This window comes from Nerophis lumbriciformis, linkage group LG04 (assembly GCF_033978685.3).
Source record: "Nerophis lumbriciformis linkage group LG04, RoL_Nlum_v2.1, whole genome shotgun sequence".
NCBI lineage: Eukaryota > Metazoa > Chordata > Actinopteri > Syngnathiformes > Syngnathidae > Nerophis > Nerophis lumbriciformis.
Window position 1 is genome coordinate 45,237,301 of NC_084551.2, and position 24,763 is coordinate 45,262,063.

Sequence of the window (24,763 nt, forward strand, 5' to 3'; positions counted from 1 at the left end):
GGGGTCCTGTCAATAACGCTCCTACATCCCCGTCCTCCCTCCGACTCCTCCTCTTTCTCTCAGCTCTTGATGTGACGTGAAGGTGTAACTGCACTTGTGACTTTCCAAAATACCAGAACGAGTAGCTAATAGTTTCAATTCAAGAATAACACATTGCTCCAATAATGTGGTATATTACATTAGGATGCTTATAGCAAGTAGTAGTATGAAACAATTGATATGGGAGCTCAAAAGTTCTACATACAGGTCTTCATAAAAAACTTTTCCTCAGGAAATAATGGAATTAATCTATCCCAGGGTCAAACTGTCACCGTCATGAAACTTTTATTGTGAAATACATTCACAACTTTACCATGTAACGCAGGGGTGTCAAACTCAAATACAGAGTGGGCCAAAATTTTAAACTGAACAAAACCGCGGGCCAAGTTTGAACAAATTAACCTTTTAACAGGGACCCAAACAAGTTTTGCATTGAATATTGAACAAGCAAGGCTTATATAACTTTATAGTGACATGCAAAATCGAGTTTCAAATAATAATAATAATAATTAAAAAATATCAATGGCATATCAAATACAATTTAATTACAAATGTAATGCCTCTTTTCTATGTGCAGCCTTCTGAGGTAAATATCAACATTAACTTTTTCCACAGGCGAATAAATTAGAAAATAAAATAACAATGAATAAACCAACCATTCAGGACTTTAAACTGCTCAGTTTGCAACACACTGATCTAATCTGATGTGCCCAAGCCAGTTACCTGCCATCTTTTCTTGGATGCTAGTTCATTAATGTCGGGGCTCAGGCTTTGAGCTGAGGCAACCTTCATTATCCAACGAGGTTGTTCATCAGTCATTATACCTCGTAGTCCACCCGGACCACAGTCTTGGGGGCGTGCTTTAAAGGCACTGCCTTTAACGTACTCTAACGAGCTATCGTCACGTCCGCTTTTTATCCATTCTAACGACGTGCCGGCCCAGTCACAAGATATGTGCGGCTTCTGTACGTACACTCACGTGAATGCAAGCATACTTGGCCAACAGCGATACAGGTTACACTGACGGTGCCAGAATAAATAACTTTAACACTGTTAGAAATATGCGCCACACTGTGAATCCACACCAAACAAGAATGACAAACACATTTCGGGAGAATATCCGCACCGTAACACAACATAAACACAACAAAACAAATACCCAGAATCCCATGCAGCCCTAACTCTTCCTGGCTGCAATATACACAACCCCCCCCCCCCCCCCCCCCCCCGTCCCCTGTCCCCCGCTACCACCAAACCCCCCACCCCCTCCGTGCGCCGGTTGAGGCGGGCGGGGTTGGAGGAGCGGGGTTTTTGTTGTATTTTTGTTTTTTCTCGGCGGAGTCTTTAAGCGATAACTGTGTGGTACTACTTTTTTTCGGTGTTTGCTTTTCATCCATCTTCCGCTTGTATTCATCGTGTATCTCCTTATGATTCTTGAAGAGGTGGGAGATCAACTTGCTCGTATTAAAGGAAGACGTCTTGGTTCCTCCTCGCATAACCAACTTGTTGCAGTCATTGCAAATTGCCAGTTTTTTATCCGTCAGACACACTTTAAAATAATCCCAAACCATAGACCTGGTGTCGTTAGTCAGTCACCGAGCGAGATCGCTTGTTAGCCACGGCTACAGCACCAGCAACAACACACTCTTGTTGTTGTTATGCTCCGCTCGCGGCGGTTTGATGAGGTCATCAAGCGTCGGCAGTAAACCTCTCATGCTGCAGTCGTCAATTCCTGTGTTGTGTGTGGAAGACAGGAGGGGCTGCTGACTGGGAGACGCATCTGCTCTGTACTTCCCCCTACGCCCGTGTTTTACCGGATATGTACCGCTCCGTACAGCGGCGTTTTAAAAAGTCATTAATTTTACTTTTTGAAATATACCGATAATTTCCGATATAACATTTTAAAGCATTTATCGGCATCTCTAGTTTTAATGTAATTGTTGTTTAATACACCTATGTTTTGTACAGCGCTTTGTGATTTCTATCTGTAAAAAGCGCTTAATAAATAAGATTTACTTACTTACTTAGAGCGACATAGAAATCAATGCTCTCCTCACACAACTCACTGATCTGGTCCACTAGTTTTATTTGAGCTCAGCAAATGACGTCACTTCCCCTTTTTTGCTTCTTTCAGGATGCTTCCATCGCACATCGTTTCCACGTCATGAGGGAGAAGCATCCGGAGAAATTTAACAGCAGGTATGTTTTCTTCCTTTTACACTGCACACCAAAAAACACTCTTTTCTTCCACGTTCACTCAACCACCATGCTGATGTCTGATTTAATTTTACACAGAACAGGAAAGGGCCTTTGTAGTTGTTGGCACGCAGTAAAATTGCCCAAAATGTCTTGCTGAAAAGATTGATGGATGACTGAGAACAACTTTCTGTAGTTGGTGTTAATGTTGCTACAAAGCTGAACTACATTTTTCTCTTTGTGTTCTAAGGCACAGGTGTCAAATCTGATCTGGCCCGCCACACCCTTTTATGTGGCCTGCCATGCCATTTTATAAGGGGTGTGAATATTTGGGCACCTAATGATTTGATCCGATTCCGATTGCTGTAGTGACGATTTCATTCAGAATCGATTCTTGATTCAAACTGATTTTTGCGATGTAATATTTGATATAATAGTTATAATAAAACTGTTTCAAAACTGGTTACAGGTTAGAAATACTTATTTCGGTTGCATGGAGATGGCCTAAAAACTTTTTTTTTTAAATTGATTCTTGTAAAAAAAAATTATGTGTTCCGCGATATTATTTTACCTAGCCCGCCACATCATTTATTGTGGCCCGCCATATCATTTTATGTTGTCTGCCACATTATTCTAATTGGCCCCCCACGCCTTTTAATGTCATTTAATGTAACACGGCAATGTCATTTAACCTAGCCTGCCACATAATTGTAGGTTGTCTGCCACATTATTCTAAGTGGCCAGCCACACCATTTTGTGTTCCACCATGTCATTTTACCTGACCTGCCACATAATCTATAATGTCACGCCATGTAATTTATCGCACATGTCATTTTACCTAGCCTGCTACATAATTTATTGTGGCCTGCCACATAATTTTATGTTGTTTGCCACATTATTCTAAGTGGCCCGCCACAACATTTTATGTGTTTTGCCATGTCATTTTATCTGGCTCACATGTAATTCATGTTGGCCCGCCATATCATTTTATGTTGCCTGCCACATAATTTTAAGTGGTTCAACACACCATTTGATGTGTTCCGCCATGTGATTTTATGTGGTTTGCCACATAATTTTTGTGGCCCGCCACACTATGTCATTTTACATAGCCTGCTACTTCATTTAATGTGGCCTGCCACATAATTTAATGTTGTCTACCACATTATTCTAAGCGGCCCGCCACAACTTTTTGTGTGTTTTGCCATTTCATTTTATCTGGCTCACATGTAATTCATGTTGGCCCGCCATATAATTTTATGTTGCCTGCCACATAATTTTAAGTGGTTCAACACACCATTTGAAGTGTTCCGCCATGTGATTTTATCTGGTTTGCCACAGCATTTTTGTGGCCCGCCACACTATTTTATGTGTTCCGCCATGTCATTTTACCTAGCCTGCTACATCATTTATTGTGGCCTGCCACATAATTTTATGTTGTCTGCCACATTATTCTATGTGGCCCGCCAGGACATTTTATGTGTTTTGCCATTTCATTTTATCTGGCTCACATGTAATTCATGTTGGCATGCCATATAATTTTATCTTGCCTGCCACGTTATTTTGAGTGGCCCGCCACGACATTTTATGTGTTTTGCCATATCATTTTATTTGGCTCACATGTAATTCATGTTGGCCCGCCATATCATTTTATGATGCCTGCCACATAATTTTAAGGGGTTCACCACACCATTTGAAGTGTTCCGCCATGTGATTTTATCTGGTTTGCCACATCGTTTTTTGTGGCCCGCCACACTATTTTATGTGTTCCGCCATGTCATTTTACCTAGCCTGCTACATCATTTATTGTGGCCTGCCACATAATTTTATGTTGTCTGCCACATTATTCTAAGGGGCCCGCAACAACATTTTATGTGTTTTGCTATGTCATTTTATCTTGCTCACATGTAATTCATGTTGGCATGCCATATAATTTTATGTTGCCTGCCACATTATTTTGAGTGGCCCGCCACGACATTTTATGTGTTTTGCCATATCATTTTATTTGGCTCACATGTAATTCATGTTGGCCCGCCATATCATTTTATGTTGCCTGCCACATAATTTTAAGTGGTTCACCACACCATTTGATGTGTTCCGCCATGTGATTTTATCTGGTTTGCCACATCATTTTTTGTGGCCCGCCACACTATTTTATGTGTTCCGCCATGTCATTTTACCTAGCCTGCTACATAATTTATTGTGGCCTGCCACATAATTTTATGTTGTCTGCCACATTATTCTAAGGGGCCCGCCACAACATTTTATGTGTTTTGCCATATCATTTTATCTGGCTCACATGTAATTCATGTTGGCCCGCCATATAATTTTATGTTGTCTGCCACATTATTCTAAGTGGTTCACCACACCATTTGATATGTTCCGCCATGTGATTTTATCTGGTTTGCCACATCATTTTTTGTGGCCCGCCACACTATTTTATGTGTTCCGCCATGTCATTTTACCTAGCCTGCTACATCATTTATCATGGCCTGCCACATAATTTTATGTTGTCTGCCACATTATTCTAAGTGGCCCGCCACAACATTTTATGTGTTTTGCCATGTCATTTTATCTGGCTCACATGTAATTCATTTTGGCCCGCCATATAATTTTATGTTTCCTGCCACATAATTTTAAGTGGTTCAACACACCATTTGATGTGAACCATGTGATTTTATGTGGTTTGCCACATAATTTTTGTGGCCCACCACACTATTTTATGTGTTCCGCCATGTCATTTTACCTAGCCTCCTACATAATTTATTGTGGCCTGCCACATCATTTTATGTTGTCTGCCACATAATTTTAAGTGGTTCACCACACCATTTGATGTGTTTCGCCATGTGATTTTATCTGGTTTGCCACCTCATTTTTGTGGCCCACCACACTATTTTATGTGTTCCGCCATATCATTTTACCTAGCCTCCTACATAATTTATTGTGGCCTGCCACATCATTTTATGTTGTCTGCCACATTATTCTAAGTGGCCCGCCACAACATTTTATGTGTTTTGCCATGTCATTTTATCTGGTTTGCCACATCGTTTTTTGTGGCCCGCCACACTATTTTATGTGTTCCGCCATGTCATTTTACCTAGCCTGCTACATTATTTATTGTGGCCTGCCACATAATTTTATGTTGTCTGCCACATTATTCTAAGTGGCCCGCCACAACATTTTATGTGTTTTGCCATTTCATTTTACCTGGCTCACATCTAATTCATGTTGGCATGCCATATCATTTTATGTTGCCTGCCACATTATTCTCTGTGGCCCGCCGCATCATTTACATGGCCCTCCATGCCATTTTGTGTTCCGACATGTTATTTTATGTACCCCGCCACATTATGAAACATCGCCCACCACATCTTTTTATCTGGCCCGCCACATTTTTTTTATTTTACCAGGCTATCATACATTAATAGTCTTATATTGACTATTTTAGGTGGCCCTCTGAGCCATAATTGCGACGTGGCCCTCAATAAAAACAAGTTTGACACCCCTGTTCCAAGGTTTTTAAAAAGCCCCGTCTAATTAAGCCGGCGGTTTGTGTGTGCGTGGCGACAGACTGTTTAGCGTGCCCCTAATGACGAATGGACGCGCCTCGTGCATAGCTGCAGTAGATGTGTTTCACCTTTCGCTGATGAACAAATGTGGCATCTCCAGTATGTTTCCATCAATATTTAACGTCTCCCGATACGTCTCCACTAGCGCAAGGGAGTAATTGCGGCCCTAATTGAATTCGTTTGGCTAGTTTGACATGGCGGATCAGTCAGGGCGATGACACGCCGCCTCCTAATAATCCCATTTTGTACTCGTTAGCATATGCTAGGCTGCGGCTGGTGCAACATTTATCCAGCCGGCCTCTCGGATGCTGCAAGGAGGAAAGGCCATCATTCCTCCAGAATTGTAACCACCACATTTTTCTGCACTTTATTTGCCCGTCAACCTCCAGTCAATACATCCATGTTGTCTCACACCATTTTAGGCTTTTGTGAAAAATGATTGAGGTATTTTAAGAAAATTATTCTGTCTGTTATTTGAATCTGTTTAATAATTCAGGAGGGGGAATGGGTTTAGGATCTCTCTATTACACACTATCCTTTGCCACTTCAATAATGCATGATAATAGTTTCACAAGGTAGCTGAGGTTTTTGTTGGATTTGTCCAGGGGGCTCGTGACCACTGCAAGTAAAAGATACTCATCGTTAGGTTAAAGCTGCAGGTGCCCACGCAGGGAGTGGACATGGACAAAAGCGCAAAATGCATTTTTTCCCCCATTTTATTATAACAAAACTTGAAATATGCACGCATTTGTTGACTTTTTCAGAATTATTTTTTTGTTAATTGTTATAATATACAGAGTATATAAAAATAGGATTGTCCCGATACAACTTTTTTTTACTTCCGAAACAATACAAATATTGGAACCTTGAGTATTGGCCGATACTGATATAGATCCAATACAATATCAGCAGGAATCATATAAACTTTTATTTTGTAGTGTGGAATGTTGGAAAAGGTTTGATCAAGTAAAATGTATCAAACAGAGAACAATGGTAGGTATGAAAAACACTAATCTATTTATCATTAACCAACTCGAAAGGGACAAGCGGTAGAAAATGGATGGATGGAACTGAAATGGACTTAGGCTTTCTTTAAGTTGAAGTGGAGTGGTATTTGTTTTTAAGTGACACCTAATGATGACAATTAGGGATGTCCGATAATGGCTTTTTGCCGATATCCGATATTCCGATACTGTCCAACTCTTTAATTACCGATACCGATATCAACCGATATATGCAGTCGTGGAATTAACACATTATTATGCCTAATTTGGACAACCAGGTATGGTGAAGATAAGGTACTTTTTAAAAAAATTAATAAAATAAGATAAATAAATTAAAAACATTTTCTTGAATAAAAAAGCCCGATTGTAGCTGAGATAGGCTCCAGTGCCCCCCGCGACCCCGAAGGGAATAAGCGGTAGAAAATGGATGGATGTGTCATGTCTGTATTATCATGTTTTGTTTTAAGTCATGTTTTGTTTAGTTTCTGTCTTTTTCACTCCCTTGTCTGGTCACCATAGCAACCATTAGTTTTCACCTGTCACGTCACGCACCTGTTTCACGTTTTGAGTCACGCACCTGTTTTCGTTAATCATGTCTGTGTTATTTAAGCTTTTCATTTTCTGTTGTTCGTCCTGACGACATCCCCGCATTTATGCCCACTGTCACACTCTGTCCTCCGCTGCGCACTTCATGTCCATGCCAAGTAAGTTTTGTTTCGATTCATGCCACAGTTAGTGTTTTGTTTAATTGTTCATAGTTTTTTGCCCCCGTGCAAGTCTTTTGTTTTCATTAGTCAAGTTTGTACATCCGCCTTGAGCGCGCCTTTTGTTCGTTTGAGTGTTATTATTAAATTATGTATTTACCTTCATGCCGTGACCAGTCCAACTCATTTGCACCACGGGAGAACAAACCACGTCAAAGTCCTAGTCTTGACAGATGTCGTCAGCTGAAAAGTTCTCCCGCAAGATTGGACGAAGGAACGTGGGAGGTCCTGCGCGCCATGGAAGCTGAGACGCTCCGCTATTCCCCCAAGGAGCGCAAGGATCTCATGTGGGGTCCGACCGGCAAACTGGTGCCGATCAGCTCCGTTTGGCCCGGGGACGTTGGCGCGTCATCCCAGCCACGGAAGCGCCGCCAAAGGCGAGGGACGCCAGGAAGGACTTCCGCGAGCCAGCGGGACACGCCGCTCCCACAAGCCCCGCCCCCTCCGGGCGGAAGCAAGCAACAGTCTGATATTCCCCAGGATGACATCACAGCCCAGGATTTTTTTTTTAACTCTTTTTCTTTTGAACACCCGCCTCCAACAAAAGACACTAATGGCATGACTTTGATAAAACATTATCAAAACATGTTTTTAGAGATTAGGTCTAATCAGTCCAAGCCACGTCCCAAATTTCATGCCCCGCCCCCCAAGACTCATGCCCCGCCCCCCAAGACTCAAGTCCCGCCCCCGTCACAATTTTTTTCTTTTTTTCCGCCCACACAACCCCAGGTGGGGGATAAAAAAAAAAGACATTGTGGACAACTTAAAGGGGAAATTTCAGCCCTCCTCCAGACCTCCCTCCGCCCACCCCTAGAGAGAGTTCCAGACCGCAGGGAGCGCGTCTGGTATCCGCCCCTTGAGGGGGGGGCTGGGGTCGGGAGCTGTGTTGGTGGGGTGGCTCGGCATCACCATGCCAAACCACAGCCTCCAGCACGGCCGCCACCACCAGTCTTCCGACCTGTCAAGCCACAGCCTCCAGCACGACCGCCCTCACCAGTCTTCCGACCTGCCAAGCCGCAACCCCCAGCTAGGCCACCTCCACCTGCACCGAGGCTAGCACCTGTTGCCGCACCAGCTCCACCATGCCAAGTTCCTCGCCAAGCTCCGCTACCAGCTCCACGACGCCAAGCTCCGGTACCAGCTCCACGACGCCAAGTGCCGCCAGTCGCAGCTCCACGACGCCAAGTGCCGCCAGTCGCAGCTCCACGACGCCAAGTGCCGCCAGTCGCAGCTCCACGACGCCAAGTGCCGCCAGTCGCAGCTCCACGACGCCAAGTGCCGCCAGTCGCAGCTCCACGACGCCAAGACCCGCCATGCCAAGACCAAGACCAAGACCCGCCATGCCAAGACCAAGACCAAGACCCGCCATGCCAAGACCAAGACCAAGACCCGCCATGCCAAGGCCAAGACCAAGACCAAGACCCGCCATGCCAAGACCAAGACCAAGACCCGCCATGCCAAGACCAAGACCAAGACCCGCCATGCCAAGACCAAGACCAAGACCCGCCATGCCAAGACCAAGACCAAGACCCGCCATGCCAAGACCAAGACCAAGACCCGCCATGCCAAGACCAAGACCAAGACCCGCCATGCCAAGACCAAGACCAAGACCCGCCATGCCAAGACCAAGACCAAGACCCGCCATGCCAAGACCAAGACCCGCCATGCCAAGACCAAGACACGCCATGCCAAGACCAAGACACGCCATGCCAAGACCAAGACACGCCATGCCAAGACCAAGACTCGCCATGCCAAGACCAAGACTCGCCATGCCAAGACCAAGACTCGCCATGCCAAGACCAAGACTCGCCATGCCAAGACCAAGACTCGCCATGCCAAGACCAAGACTCGCCATGCCAAGACCAAGACCCACACCAAGACCCACACCAAGACCAAGACCAAGACCCACACCAAGACCAAGACCCGCCATGCCAAGACCCACACCAAGACCAAGACCCACGCCGAGCTTCGCCGCTGGACGCGTCACGCCGAGCTTCGCCGCTGGACGCGTCACGCCGAGCTTCGCCGCTGGACGCGTCACGCCGAGCTTCGCCGCCTGACTTGCCACGCCGAGCTGCCTTGCCACGCCGAGCTGCCACGCCTGCCAAGTTGACGACGCGCCTGCCTCCTCGTCGGCTACGGATATGGCCGCTACCTGGTCGCCCGCCACGCCAAGTGCGCCCACCTCCCAGTCGGCCACGAATGTGGCCAATCCCTGGGCGCCCGCCTCGCCTGCTGCAGCGGCGTTCCACTCGCCGCCGCCACTTGACTTTGCCTCAGTGGATTCGGGGCCACTTGGGCTGGCGACCCACCGCCATGTCCCCCTCCCGCCCTCCCATGACTTTTGTTAAGTTTTTTCTTGGACATCTGGTATCTGTCCTTAAGGGAGGGGCTCTGTCATGTCTGTATTATCATGTTTTGTTTTAAGTCATGTTTTGTTTAGTTTCTGTCTTTTTCACTCCCTTGTCTGGTCACCATAGCAACCATTAGTTTTCACCTGTCACGTCACGCACCTGTTTCACGTTTTGAGTCACGCACCTGTTTTCGTTAATCATGTCTGTGTTATTTAAGCTTTTCATTTTCTGTTGTTCGTCCTGACGACATCCCCGCATTTATGCCCACTGTCACACTCTGTCCTCCGCTGCGCACTTCATGTCCATGCCAAGTAAGTTTTGTTTCGATTCATGCCACAGTTAGTGTTTTGTTTAATTGTTCATAGTTTTTTGCCCCCGTGCAAGTCTTTTGTTTTCATTAGTCAAGTTTGTACATCCGCCTTGAGCGCGCCTTTTGTTCGTTTGAGTGTTATTATTAAATTATGTATTTACCTTCATGCCGTGACCAGTCCAACTCATTTGCACCACGGGAGAACAAACCACGTCAAAGTCCTAGTCTTGACAGGATGGAAAAAAGAAAGTAAAACAATATAAAAACAGTTACATAGAAACTAGTAATTAATGAAAATGAGTAAAATTAACTGTTAAAGGTTAGTACTATTAGTGGACCAGCAGCACGCACAATCATGTGTGCTTACGGACTGTATCCCTTGCAGACTGTATTGATATATAATGTAGGAACCAGAATATTAATAACAGAAAGAAACAACCCCTTTGTGTGAATGAGTGTAAATGGGGGAGGGAGGTTTTTTGGGTTGGTGCACTAATTGTAAGTGTATCTTGTGTTTTTTATGTTGATTTGATTAAAAAAAACAAAAAACAAAAAAAAAAACGATACCGATAATTAAAAAAAAACGAAACCGATAATTTACGATATTACATTTTAACACATCTCTAATGACAATAATTCATTAAGTTAAAGGAGAACTGCATTTTTGGGAGAATTTTGCCTATCATTCACAATCCTTATGTAAGACAAAAACCAATTGTTTTTTGCATTCTAATTCATAAAATATGGCAAGTACGAGGTGGCTAAGAATGCAGCTAATTGGAGTACACTACCTCTAAAAAAAACACCCAAAAACCGCCAACCAACAATACTCTATTTACATTTCGTGATCTGAGTATTAACCAAGTATTAGCGAAATTGTTATTATAAGCGCTAAGGCTGAGGAAGTACTTTCTCTATGCCGTGATCACGGTTAGCTAACTAGCTTATACTGCTATACTGAGCGGGTGAGCTGCTGTGTCGACTCTGAATTGGTGAAAGTTGATTGTAGAGTATAAACCATGCCTCACACCTGGATTGTAGAAGGTTGTGAACATAAACCGGAAGTTGGTCAACGTTGACAGCCAACTTAGACCCGGATATGGCGAGAAAGACACAAAAAGACGCTCGTTTGCGCCCACCTTTTCTTTACCAACCTGCGTAAGAATTATGATTAATTCTTCAACCAAACGGCAAAATATGAACAGAACATAGCAGACGTTGTAAAGTAAGTGATTGTTTTATTATGTTCATAGTTTGTGTATCTTGTTCCCAAAATAGTCTTTTTTTGTCTCTCATGGAGTTTGCCATGAGTAGCATTGTTGTTTTTGTTGAAGGTAATAGCAAAGGTTGTGATGCGTCTGTAAAATTAATACGCCGCTGTATGCTTAAAATGAGCAAAATGTGTAAATATTACATGTTATTATGAATGTGCCTTGTACTACATTACATATATACTTACAGCGTGTATATAAAACGTGGATGGAGGTGTTTTACTTGACGTTATGACTCCTATTAGCTCCATTGTTAGCTGACATTTATTTACAAGTTAAAATGCATTAAAAAAAATCTTGTGTGTGCTTGTTTCACTCAACGATTGTAAATGATAGACAGAATTTAAAAAAAATGCAGTTTCCTTTCAAGCTTTAGTAAGTTGAAAGATGTGGAAACATTTGTTACTGGATACTTTATAATACGCTTCTGCCTTGGATACTCTGTCCGTGTAAGTAACAGTCGACTATAATTATTTGATACTTGTTTTTATTTACAAATGTACTGTTGTAGACTGCTTTATTGTTCAATTAAGGAAACATATTCATTTGTCTGGCTTGTGTGCTATTGTGTGCTTAGTGTTTGTGTCGCTGCTAGCTCATATTTACCTTTTGTAAATTACTTGACTAAAATAGAAGAAAAGACCAACCTTGTGTATTTATTGGAAGGCTATTTGATGTTGAGTGGCTGTCCATTTTAGCACAAATAAACATGCTCCAGAGCGGCTTGTATCGAAGCGATTCAATCAGGCATTTTACATGCAAGCTGATTTAATACCAATCTTGTTTTTCATATCGGCTTTGTGGCGCACCCATTAATTACCAATATATTATTTTATAATGCTGCAGTTCTTAAAGGCCTACTGAAACCCACTACTACCGACCACGCAGTCTGATAGTTTATATATCAATGATGAAATCTTAACATTGCAACACATGCCAATACGGCCGGGTTAGCTTACTAAAGTGCAATTTTAAATTTTGCGCAAAATATCCTGCTGAAAACGTCTCGGTATGATGACGCCTGCGCGTGACGTCACGGATTGTAGAGGGCATTTTGGGACAGCATGGTGGCCAGCTATTAAATCGTCTGTTTTCATCGCAAAATTCCACAGTATTCTGAACATCTGTGTTGGTGAATCTTTTGCAATTTGTTCAATGAACAATGGAGACAGCAAAGAAGAAAGCTGTAGGTGGGAAGCGGTGTATTGCGGCAGGTGTTGTGCCGGATAACGCACCCCCGCCGTAGAATGCACCCCCTGACTGTTGTGCCGGGTAACACAGCCGGTGTTTCATTGTTTACATTCCCGAAAGATGACAGTCAAGCTTTACCATTGGCCTGTGGAGAACTGGGACAACAGAGACTCTTACCAGGAGGACTTTGAGTTGGATACTCAGACGCGGTATCGTGAGTACGCATGCAGCTGCGGCTTCCAAACATTTGATCGCTTGCCCATACGTGCGTGCCGCTATGTGCATGTCACGTACGTAACTTTGGGGACTTTGGGGAAATATATGTGCTGTATGAACTTTGGGGAGTTGAATGGTACTTTGGGCTGTGGGATTGAGTGTGTTGTGCGGGTGTTTGAGTTGTATTGGCGGGTTATATGGACGGGAGGGGGGAGGTGTTTGTTATGCGGGATTAATTTGTGGCATATTAAATATAAGCCTGGTTGTGTTGTGGCTAATAGAGTATATATATGTCTTGTGTTTATTTACTGTTTTAGTCATTCCCAGCTGAATATCAGGTCCCACCCGCCTCTCACAGCATCTTCCTTATCTGAATCACTCCCACAGCCCTCTAGTCCTTCACTCTCACTTTCCTCATCCACGAATCTTTCATCCTCGCTCAAATTAATGGGGAAATCGTCGCTTTTTCGGTCCGAATCGCTCTCGCTGCTGGTGGCCATGATTGTAAACAATGTGCAGATGTGAGGAGCTCCACAACCTGTTACGTCACGCGCATATTGTCTGCTACTTCCGGTACAGGCAAGGCTTTTTTATCAGCGACCAAAAGTTGCGAACTTTATCGTCGATGTTCTCTACTAAATCCTTTCAGCAAAAATATGGCAATATCGCGAAATGATCAAGTATGACACAGAATGGACCTGCTATCCCCGTTTAAATAAGAAAGTAGGCCTTTAATGGATGACTTGTGATACGGGTTTTCATGATGAAAATATTTTGTTAAAAAAAATAAAAAATCATATGTCTCCAAATGTTAAGATTTAAATTTGTATAGTTAAAGAAATAAGAACAGGAAACTGACAACACACTATTTTTGGAATTAGACCAGAATGCTCCATCGTCAATACAAATACAAAAGAACAAACAAGTAACTAATGCGTAGGAAAAAAAGTGCAAATAGCGCAAATATCATTGGAAAAACTAATAATTTAAGTTATTTACATGGAATTTCAGTTTGCAAAATTGAGCATGAACTTACTTGAGCACAAGTTAATTACGGACTAAAGGCCAAATAAGAAATATTGGTGTATTCTGCTGACAGTAATCTGCTTGTCCCATAAGTGTCACATCTATACATTGACCTTAAAGACACTGAATATTTCATCATTTTTAATTGGCTAACATCTCCCAGTAATTATAAGCGGAGGAGATTTTGTTGATGGAATGTAAAAAAGGCACAAGACTAACCCCCACCTCCCCACCCTCCCTCACTGCCTTCCTTTGCTCGTCGCGTCCTATCCATCTTCTGTATTTGCACCTTGGGGTGATTACCAGGACCAAGGTGTGAAGATTTGACACTCTGCAGATAGATTCATTTACTGACACTGCCGGACCTGGAGGTGATAATGAGGTCGAGGATTAAAAGCAGACAATCAGTCGGCCCGTGACGAAGGCCCTCGTCTCCCCCCCCACCCCCTTCAACACCAGAAGTCCTCTACTATGCTTTCTTTAAAACACATTCCCCCATGCAGCATTTTTTGCTGATCTCTCATGTAATTACGCACTAATCTGTGACTCCGAGGGGGAAAAGGAAGGATGGCAGAAGAATAAAGAAATAGGCAGGTTTGTAAAGTTTGGACCCTCAGGCTTTTTTACCATGCCGTTATTAATGAATTAAGTTCTACCGCTGCTTCAGTTTTGTGCCACTGTTTGTCGTTCTTGGTAAGTTTCAACAGGAATTTTCAACGAAATGTCCTATTTTTACAATTGTACACATCGAAAGAGAGTTTGACCCAAATTCCTAAATTCTGTAGAAGTGTTAAGTTTTTATTTTTATTTTTTAATTAGAGGTGAAACGATCCAATATTCGATCCATCCGATATTAGCCTAAAAACTAGTATTGGATTACATGAGTGTACATATGAAATGCCCGATGTAAGCGTTACGATACTAACAGTCCTGCAGCGTGTTTACTTGCACAAAGCTGGACATCCAGTACGGTTGTTTTTTTTCTTGTATTTTAGTTAAGTAATTTACAAAAGGTAAACATGCTAGGCTATAGGCTACTGGAGCAAGCAGCTACACTACAGCTAAGCACACAATAGCACACAAGCTAGACATACGTAATAAGTGTCCAACTTTAACAAGTTTGCAGTCTAAATCAGCACATTTGCCAATATAAACAAGTATCAAATAACACACAAATTATCCAAGGCAGAAGTGTATTAAAAGGTATCCAGTAACAAATGGGCCCACATTATTCAACTTACTGCGTCAAGACCTTAAATTAGTTAATGTTGTGGCCACAAAATGTCACCAAAATCAGCATAAATCCAATCCATACGAATAATAATAATACATAGTTTAGTGTTTATCATACTTACCATTGTTCTCATTTTGACTTATTTGACTGGATCAAACCTTTTTTAACATTCCACACTACAAAATATTCAAAGCATTAGAGGTGCACAAAAAATTGATTCAGATCGGAATCGCAATTATATATATATATATATATATATATATATATATATATATATATATATATATATATATATATATATATATATATATATATATAACCAGATCAGATCAACTGGTCTAAAACCCTACTCAGTGGCCTAGTGGTTAGAGTGTCCGCCCTGAGATCGGTAGGTCGTGAGTTCAAACCCCGACCGAGTCATGCACTATAAAAATGGGACCCATTACCTCCCTGCTTGGCACTCAGCATCAAGGGTTGGAATTAGGGGTTAAATCACCAAAAATGATTCCCGGGCGCGGCACCGCTGCTGCCCACTGCTCCCCTCACCTCCCAGGAGGTGATCAAGGGGATGGGTCAAATGCAGAGGACAAATTTCACCACACCTAGTGTGTGTGACAATCATTGGTACTCTAACTTTAACTAACTTTAAAATGGGGGTCTATTTAAAGGCTAGAGTATACAAATGAGTTTTAAGATGGGTCTTAAATGCTTCTACTGAAGTAGCATCTCTAACTCTTTTATATATATATATATATATATATATATATATATATATATATATATATATATATATATATATATATATATATATATATATATAATTCTATATACATATGTATATATACATATGTATATATACATACATATATATACACATATATATACATACACATATATATGTACATACACATATTTGTATGTATATAAAAATTTATATGTATATACATTTTAATCCACCACGTGTTTGAAAAAGTTCCACTATAATTATTGTACCAAATAATAAATTGCGAGAATCGGTTTGTATCATCTTATACCATGTGCATTAGCTCCGGCACCCCCCGCGACTTCAAAAGTGACAAGTGGTAGAAAATAGAAATGAAAAAAACATGAAGTTGGCACGTTGTGAAAATCAGAATAAAAACAGAATATATTGATTTGCAAATCCTTTTCAACCTACAATTTAGTTGAATAGACTGTAAAGACAACATACTTAACGTTCGAACTGGTAAACTTTATTGTTTGCAAATATTAGCTCATTTGGAATTTGATGCCTGCAACATGTTGTTTGCGTGGGCAAATTGTCGAACAGTTTAAGAACATTTCTCAACGAGCAACAAGCTATTGCAAGGAATTTAGGGATTTCACCATCTACGGTCCGTAATTTCATCAAAAGGTTCAGAGAATCTGGATAAATCACTGCACGAAAGCGGCAAGGCTGAAAACCACCATTGAATGCCCGTGACCTTCAATCCCTCAGGCGGTACTGCATCAAAAAGCGACATCAGTATGTAAAGGATATCACCACATGGGCTCCGTAACACTTCAGAAAACCACTGTCAGTAACTACAGTTCGTCGCTACATCTGTAAGTAAAAGTTACAACTCTACTATTCAAAGCGAAAGCCATTTATCAACAACACCCAGAAACGCCGCCGGCTTCCCATTGTATTCTGTTTTTATTTACCATTTACACAACGTGCCAACTTCACTGGTTTTGGGTTTTGTAGATGGATGGATGGATGTCATGTGTACTGGACCAGTAAAATCACAGCATAAGGAATTACCTACTGCACTGTATAAATAACAATATGTACATGTTTTCCCATTTGTTTTAGCGCAGAGAAGTGCACGTAAATACATTTGGTAAATCTTTATATTTTATGAACCGTCCCTTTAAAAAATATATATTACAAAGAAACCTATGACTTCGTAGCGTGTGTGATGTGTACGTTACAAATAATCCAAGTGAGTGTACAACGGCACCACCAGACATACCTGCTATAGAATGTAAACGGGAATATAATTTAGAGTAGTCAGTGTACAGTTTGTATGGCGCAAATGTGTTATCCACTATATGCCAGTGTGTTGATATATTTTTGGAGGTCTTTAAATCCATACTGCTATACAAGCTTTACACAGACTACTTTAAAGTATATCCAAGTTTATTTTTGTGCTGTTGAGTTATTGCCTTTGAAGATACTTTTTGTCTCCTCGTTATGTTGCTTTGTCTCGTTAAAAAAAAAAAGAATCTGAGGGACATTTTTTTGGGTTAACACCAGTCTCCTCTCACTTATATCTGAGGTGTCATGTGGATGCCGCCGCCGCTGCGGTGGTCGGCTGCCCTTAAACCAAAAAGTTTTCCGATTCTCAGGATACAAATTACGAACTTCCCCAAAAGGCCCTGAACAATTCATAAAAAAAATGTTTCCGTGGTTGATATGTCAGTTGGCAGCAACAATAATACACAGTTTAAAAAAAACAACAACAACATAGTGAGATGTTGATAGTGTAGCAGAGGGAGAGCCCATTTAATTCTAATTCACTTCTGCAGATATTTATTTTACACTTTTTCTGTCCCGCCGGGGACTCGAACCCAGAACCCGGTCTACCGAGCTAAAAAAACAAACAGAAAAACCCATTTTGTAATAGGTAGGGATGTAAATCTCTTTGTGATGGACGATTTAATTCACATCTCGATACATGGATTAAAAAACAATTCATGAATAAAACAAAACGATTCGAAGCGATTCGATTTAGTGTATGAAGGATTCGATTCTATGGTTAACATTTGTGGATGGACACATTCTTTTTTACACCACGAAAGAACAAAATCATTCCTTCCTGTGCATACGCTCCTCCTCATGTTAGACGATAAATAGTTAGGACCTTGGCACCAAGCGCTCAGACTCGATCTGTCCAAGCTCAGTCTATGAGCATGAACTGATGAAAACTACTCTGATGAGAGGTTAAATGTCCCCTCAGACAACTGATCAGTTGAATGCCATGAAAATAACAATAACCTGATGAATGAGAACACCCATGGGCATATTCATCCTCAAATATAAAAAAACCCACAGTCTATAAATGTTTGTGACATAAATTGTGACAAATTTAGACATGCATTTGTTCAGTCTGTTCTCTGAAACCCATATTTTAGCTATTGGCGGCGTTCTTATTAGGGGTGTCCTGACACAGCTTTTCCACTTCCGATTTGATTTTGATATTGGAGCCGTAAATATTGTCCGATACTAATACGATCTCTGCACAACTCATACATACAATAGAACCTTGATTTTTCTAACTTAATTGGTTCTTGAACGGAGTTCGTAAATCGAAAAGTTTGTATAGTGAAGCATATTTCTCAATAATTAACAATGTAAATATGAATAATGGGTTCCACCCTCGACAAAAGTCCATATTTAATGAAGGTTTGTACACTTGAACACAATACAATGTGCTATACAGTACCGTATATCAAACTAACATAACAAGGAGGTGATGAATAAAATGTCTTTTTAGTAATAAGCTAAAACAACAACGACATGCTGAACTGTCTTCTATGCGCTGCTCTGCGAACACATGCACCCTTTGGGGCCCATCACAAATGATCAGAAATCACAAAAATCATTATCTTAAACAACCATATTGCTACAATATTAAACATTTTTATAAAGTAAAATTCACTTACAGTATTGTACATTATCGGCAAAGGTCCTCTTGTGAGCTGCTCAGAGGGAGAGAAGGGAGGGTGTGTGTGCGATTTGGAAGTGGCGCAGCTGAACGAGAGGTAGTCTTCATCTCCGCTGTAAAATAAGTCCGCTTTGGTATATTTTTCCAGAAAAGTCTGCTCTCACACATCATAATTAAAAAACTTGCTGTGGTACAAAGCCGGCTTCCTCAATCTCTTCAATAAGAACAAGTACAAATTGACTGCCAGCAGGACACAAGATAAATGAATGAAGACACGATTCGCACACAGAGCCATATTCATCTAAATATTCATAAATAAAAAAGGTTGCAAATAAAAGGGTTTGTAAATCAATTCCACTGTACTTTTTTCATAGTGTGGAATGTTACAAAAGGTTTTATTAAGTGAAATTACTCAAAGAACAATGGTAGAACTGAGAAACACTAACTTATCTATTATCAACCGGCTGGAATGGACTTATGCTGTTTTTAAGTTGAAGTGGAGTGGTAATTGGGTTTTTGGTGACATCTAGTGGCCACACAAATTAATTAAGTTAAGCTCATGATGCAGTAAGTTGAATAATACGGACACATTTGTTACTGGATACTTTATAACACGTTTCTGCCATGGAGACTTTGTATGTGTAAGTAATATTCAAATGTAATTATTTAATACTTGTTTATTTTGTCAAACGTGCTGTTTTAGACCGCAATATTGTTCAATTAAGGACACTTATTACGTATGTATAGCTTGTGTGTCATAGTGTGCCAAGCTGTTGTGTAGCTGCTAGCTCCTAGTAGCCTACAACCTAATATAGTCACCTTTTGTAAATGACTTGACTAAAATACAAGACAATTATTGGAGGACATATAGATGTTAACTGACTGTCCAGGTTTGCAAGAGTAAATATGCTGCAGGACTGCTTGTATCAGAGCACATTTTACATGCAAGCCAATATCATCCGATACTTTGTTTTGCTGATATCAAGGCCGATATCAATATTGGATCGGGACATCCCCAGAGTTCTTATAGCTATTGTATCTGGGAGCCAGTGACATACTGCAGCTTTAAAGGAAAAACTGCTGATTTCCCCCTAATTTGTTGCTAAAGTGCTCGTCCTCACCAGTACCTTGATGTTTCACCTGATATTTGGGCTGCATCTATTTCAGGTGCTCAGACATCTAACAGCACCAGCGTGCCCCTCCCGGGACGCCCTGCCCCTTATGAGCCCACAGGCTCTGGCTGTGCTGTGTAACCATCCCGAGTTAACCTTTCCTAAAGGCGCAGGGAAGCCCAGGCATGGAGCGCTCTTTAGCATAATGAGCGAGTTCATCAAAGCACCGCCATGTGCTCGATGGTGCAGCGCGACTAAAGAGTGTGTGTGTGTGTGTGTGTGTGTGCGTGCGCGCGCGTGCATGCGTGCGTGCGTGCGTGCGTGTGTGTGTGTGTGTGCGCATGTTTCCCGCTGTGGCGCTCTAAATTACACATGCAACCCGACACGTGCACGGTGGACTTCAGCGGCGGGCGCCCTCGGACCTCATTTAAGGGATGAAATCGTTTATGCGACCAAAGTGTCATCTATAATTAATGACCACTTGTGTGTAATTTAGAAGTATCTCACCTGTGGCCCTGTCTGCCCCTCAGTGGGAGCACAGACACGTTTACCTGCCCTTCTGAGGACACTTCACTCGTCCTCAGCTTCCCTCAGCCATGAGTGGATCAGTGCCATGGTCCATATAGACGTAGTACGTTTGGTTCAAGGCACACTGGTCATTCATTGCGGGATAAAAAAAAAATACTGTACTTTCCTGACTGGAAAGTGCATCGGTATATAAGCTGCACCCACTAAATGTGAGAAAAAAATATAGTTTTCTATAAATTAGCTGCACCGGACTATCAGCTGCAGATATGTACTTTGCGAAATTAGTTATTTACACAGAAAGATTTTGTAAATGTTTATTTACATACCTTAATTTTTTCTAAACAGTGTCTGTAATACGGCAGTAAAACGGCTGGACAAACAAAACAGAAGTCATCGTCATGGAGCCACCAGCTGCAGAAGCTAGCTCTCCAGTCAGCTAAACAGACTCAATAACTCCACGGTTACGTTTTGGTGAATTTACTGAGGAAGTTGTGAAACTGAAACAATTAAAAAAGAATGCCATTGTATATTAATATTACTAACACACTCGTAAATGTGTTAGCGTATTAGCTAATGCTAACGATGCTAGCTTCATTACATTACGATAGCACGTACAATTATGCATAAAACCACTCCTACAGACATCACACATGGGACGGTTTAGTAAGTAAGAATTGTTTTAGTTATTTAGGATAGGATAGGATAGATCTTTATTGTCATTGCAACAAGTACAACAAAACTATGTTTTCAGCACAAACCCGTTCAAGATTAGACAAACAATCAGTGTACAGGGTTACAGAACAGGAACGCTGATGGGTCGCCACGAGGCGCCCCGTAAAAGGTGGGAAAAAGGTAAAACGCTGGGGAAGAAGATGAGTAAAAAAAATACAATCTAGACTGGGCTCCTAAGGGGGCCTAGTCTGGAGTGGGAAAAAACCTCCATGCCATGCACACATAAACATGTTACATTTAATCATGACAACTCGCAACAGAGGGGGGGGGGGGGGCCCTGGAGGTCGACTGCTGCTATGAAGCGCTGCCAGCCGTCCATCACGCCGAAGGGGAATCAAGCGGTGGTGAGGGTGTGGGGTGGGGGAGGGGTGTGTGTGTGTATATGCCCATTGTCTTGGGTGTGTTGATGCAGTGCCCACAGGCCTGGGGCCGTTCTGCAAGCAAGCAAAAGTTCAACTCCAGGAGTCGTTGATATTGTAAAACTTGTAAACTTGCTTGGAGTGATGAATGAAGAATCCATACAAGTAGAAACGCTGTGGACGATTAGAAGTCAGAACGGCACTTATATTTCCGGTTCAAAGCGTTAAACAGCAAGAAATTCACATTCACCCAGCAGTACATGCAGGGAGCGAACTCATCCAAAAGCTGGTTCCCTAATACAAACAATAACACACCTTTTAGGTGACTTTATATGTGTTTCATTAAAAAACTATTTGCATTATGGATGTCAGGGAAGAAAAATCCATAAATTAGCCGCACCGTTTTATAAACAGCAGGGTTCAAAGCATAGGAAAACAGTAGCGGCTTATAGTCCGGAATTTACGGTACATGTTGCTTCTTCCCGGGTCGTTTCTCAAACTGCCAAGCGGACTTTAAGTGCTCTAGGCTGCGGCGTGTTAAACACAAAAGTGCATTGAAGCGGCGCACAAAGAGTTGGTTATGTCAATGCGATATTTATCACCGCTGATCAAAGAGGGAATTAGTGCTAGAATAAGGTCGTAGATCATGGTGGGTTAGATTAAGTGTCAGAGGGGGAAAAAAATCAATGGAGGTTTTTAGCGCAAGGTGCTGTGGAGTGCACAGAGAGGTGCTCTGGCCTCCGGACAGTCAGGCTACACTGAAGATCGCCTTTGACAAGACTTTTCATGAGCAAGCAGTGATGTGGTGAACGCCGCTCTTTGAAATATAGATGTCCGTTTTATGATAAAGCATCATGGCGTCTGGTACCTTGTCTTTGTCAAGGGTTCTAGTCCGCACTCTCGCAGTCATTTTGAACATCCCACACAAAAGTTAGCTATCAGGTTTCCATTGTTTTAGTTTTGTCTATCAACAATGACTGAGTTGTGTCTTTTCTTTGCGTATTCTGCTTTTTGTTCTTCTTTTATGGCTGGGCGCTCAACATTAAAGGTGCATAACCGCCACCTACTGTATTGGAGTGTGAACCAGAGTTCCCTCCCTTGTCCCTCCATCACATACATACATACATACATACATATACACCTCCCCATATTAAATGATATCCCATAAACCTGTCGCCTCTAGAAATTTCACTACAATTTTCTGGTTGCTGCTTAGTACGGCTTTAAGAGTAACCTCCTCCTGTCCATGTCTTCTAACGTTCTCTTTTACTTTTCTCCTTTTCTCTTCTGTAGTTCCCAGAATGATTGATTGGATGTTCAATTGACTCTACCTCATTTTAGCTGTCACATAATCCTGTTGGGTGTTTACTTATAAGGGGCAATGTCTTATTAAGTCTGGTGTGTTTGAATCTAGTAGATGATTTGATTCCATCTTTTTTTGTGCTCCCTCTTACAGTTTTTCCCGCTCTTACTGTGTTTTGTATTGTATGTAAGTGCCTTGCTGTTGTACTCATGTCCCAATGTGATTGCCACTCATTCAAAAGATTTCCTTTAATTAAGGATTTTGCCTCTGTCTTGACATCAAATCTTGCAGTTATAGCGACTGTGATATCATTTTGACAAACTGCGATATCATGTGACAAACTGAGGCGAATATCAACACACAATTTGCATTGATACAGTTCACTGCTGGTTGGATTACAGCTTGTGTGGCTCAAGTTTGTGTTGTGCACTCCCGTTTGTTTTTTGGCAGCATTGTTTTTTTAACCTCCTGAGCGCTCCCCCGTGAAGTGTCATTAACTTTTCATGATGCTCCAGAGAGATGTAGCCGCTTTGAATAAGACAACAATTTAAGGGAATGGGCCCATACAATATGTATATGTCTATATCCACCATTGAAGGTCACAAATTATAGTAGTTTTACAAGTACTTTGGTACACAAGTAATTGCTTCTCAATATCTCAAAAAACTAGTATTGCAACACCGCTTCACCCATTGAAATTAATTAAAATCAAATTAATATGTGCTTGCCCTCGCCCAAAACAGAACAATTTTACCATGTAACCTGCATTTTAAAAAGAAAAAGGAACTTCTGTATCAAAAATGTATGAAAAACCATACCATAGAATTTACTACAAGCAACAACAGTAGTTTTATGAATAAATAAAGCTATACTTAAATTTTAAAGTCGCTCTTTCCGCTCCGCATAGCGCCGCTATTTTGAAAATATTTTTTCAGAGCTGGGCGCACAAAGGATCTTAGGATATGAAAGGAAGCGAAGGATACAGGACATGTACACTCGTTGCTAATGGGAGAAAGGGACACATTCTTAGGTCGGATTCGAAAGACACTTGGAGCTTTTTGAATTGGGACAGCCTTTGCGCGCCGCGATGATGTCAGCAGCCCACACACGCGCATTGCGAAGGATGCAACATCCATCTTAGGGTTAGCTTATTAACTCTTTTGTCTATAGTTGATTAAGGAATAGTTGCCGTCATTTTACGATGTGATGTTAAGTGCCATGATACCACATGGCGGTTGTTGACATGATCCCAGGATACAGAGACTGTAGGCGACGTGCAGATGAGAAGGTCTTTAATTAGGAACTGGGCTGGCAATAATCAAAAGGCACACTATGAACTCCAAGTGTTTACAAAGTACAAGGAGAAAGAAGTGTGACAGACATCTTGGACTTATTGCAAATAATGTATTGTTCATCTAATTAAGTAAATGATAACTGACTTAACTAGTTATGAAGAGAACTGTTGTATTTACTGTAGAATGCATTGATGCATGATAAACTGGGGACAAATTGAGAACAGGAAGTGAACATAAAGCTGGTAGTAATTGCAAGGAAGTGGAAAAGGATTAGATAAGCTTTGCTTCTTCCTACTCCATGTTGTAAAGAAAAATGAAAGTATGTAAAATACAAAATGTATCATGTTGTAACTGTATACATGTTTGAAAACATGTATACAACCAACTATTACAAGGAATTTAGGGATTTCACCATCTACGGTCCGTAATATCATCAAAGGGTTCAGAGAATCTGGAGAAATCACTGCACGTAAGCAGCTAAGCCCATGACCTTCGATCCCTCAGGCTGTACTGCATCAACAAGTGACATCAGTGTGTAAAGGATATCACCACACGGGCTCAGGAACACTTCAGA

The 24,763-nt window shown here is 41.6% G+C and overlaps 1 protein-coding gene across 3 annotated transcripts in view; it reads left to right on the forward strand.

Moving 5' to 3' along the window:
- The window catches only part of dgkb (diacylglycerol kinase, beta), a 266,844-nt gene that overhangs the window by 173,371 nt on the left and 68,710 nt on the right, over positions 1-24,763 (forward strand). For all 3 annotated transcript variants that reach the window (XM_061956152.1, XM_061956165.1, XM_061956159.1), the window contains one exon: positions 2,174-2,238. In XM_061956152.1, the coding sequence (XP_061812136.1) occupies positions 2,174-2,238 (65 nt within the window). The remainder of the gene's footprint in view (positions 1-2,173; positions 2,239-24,763) is intronic.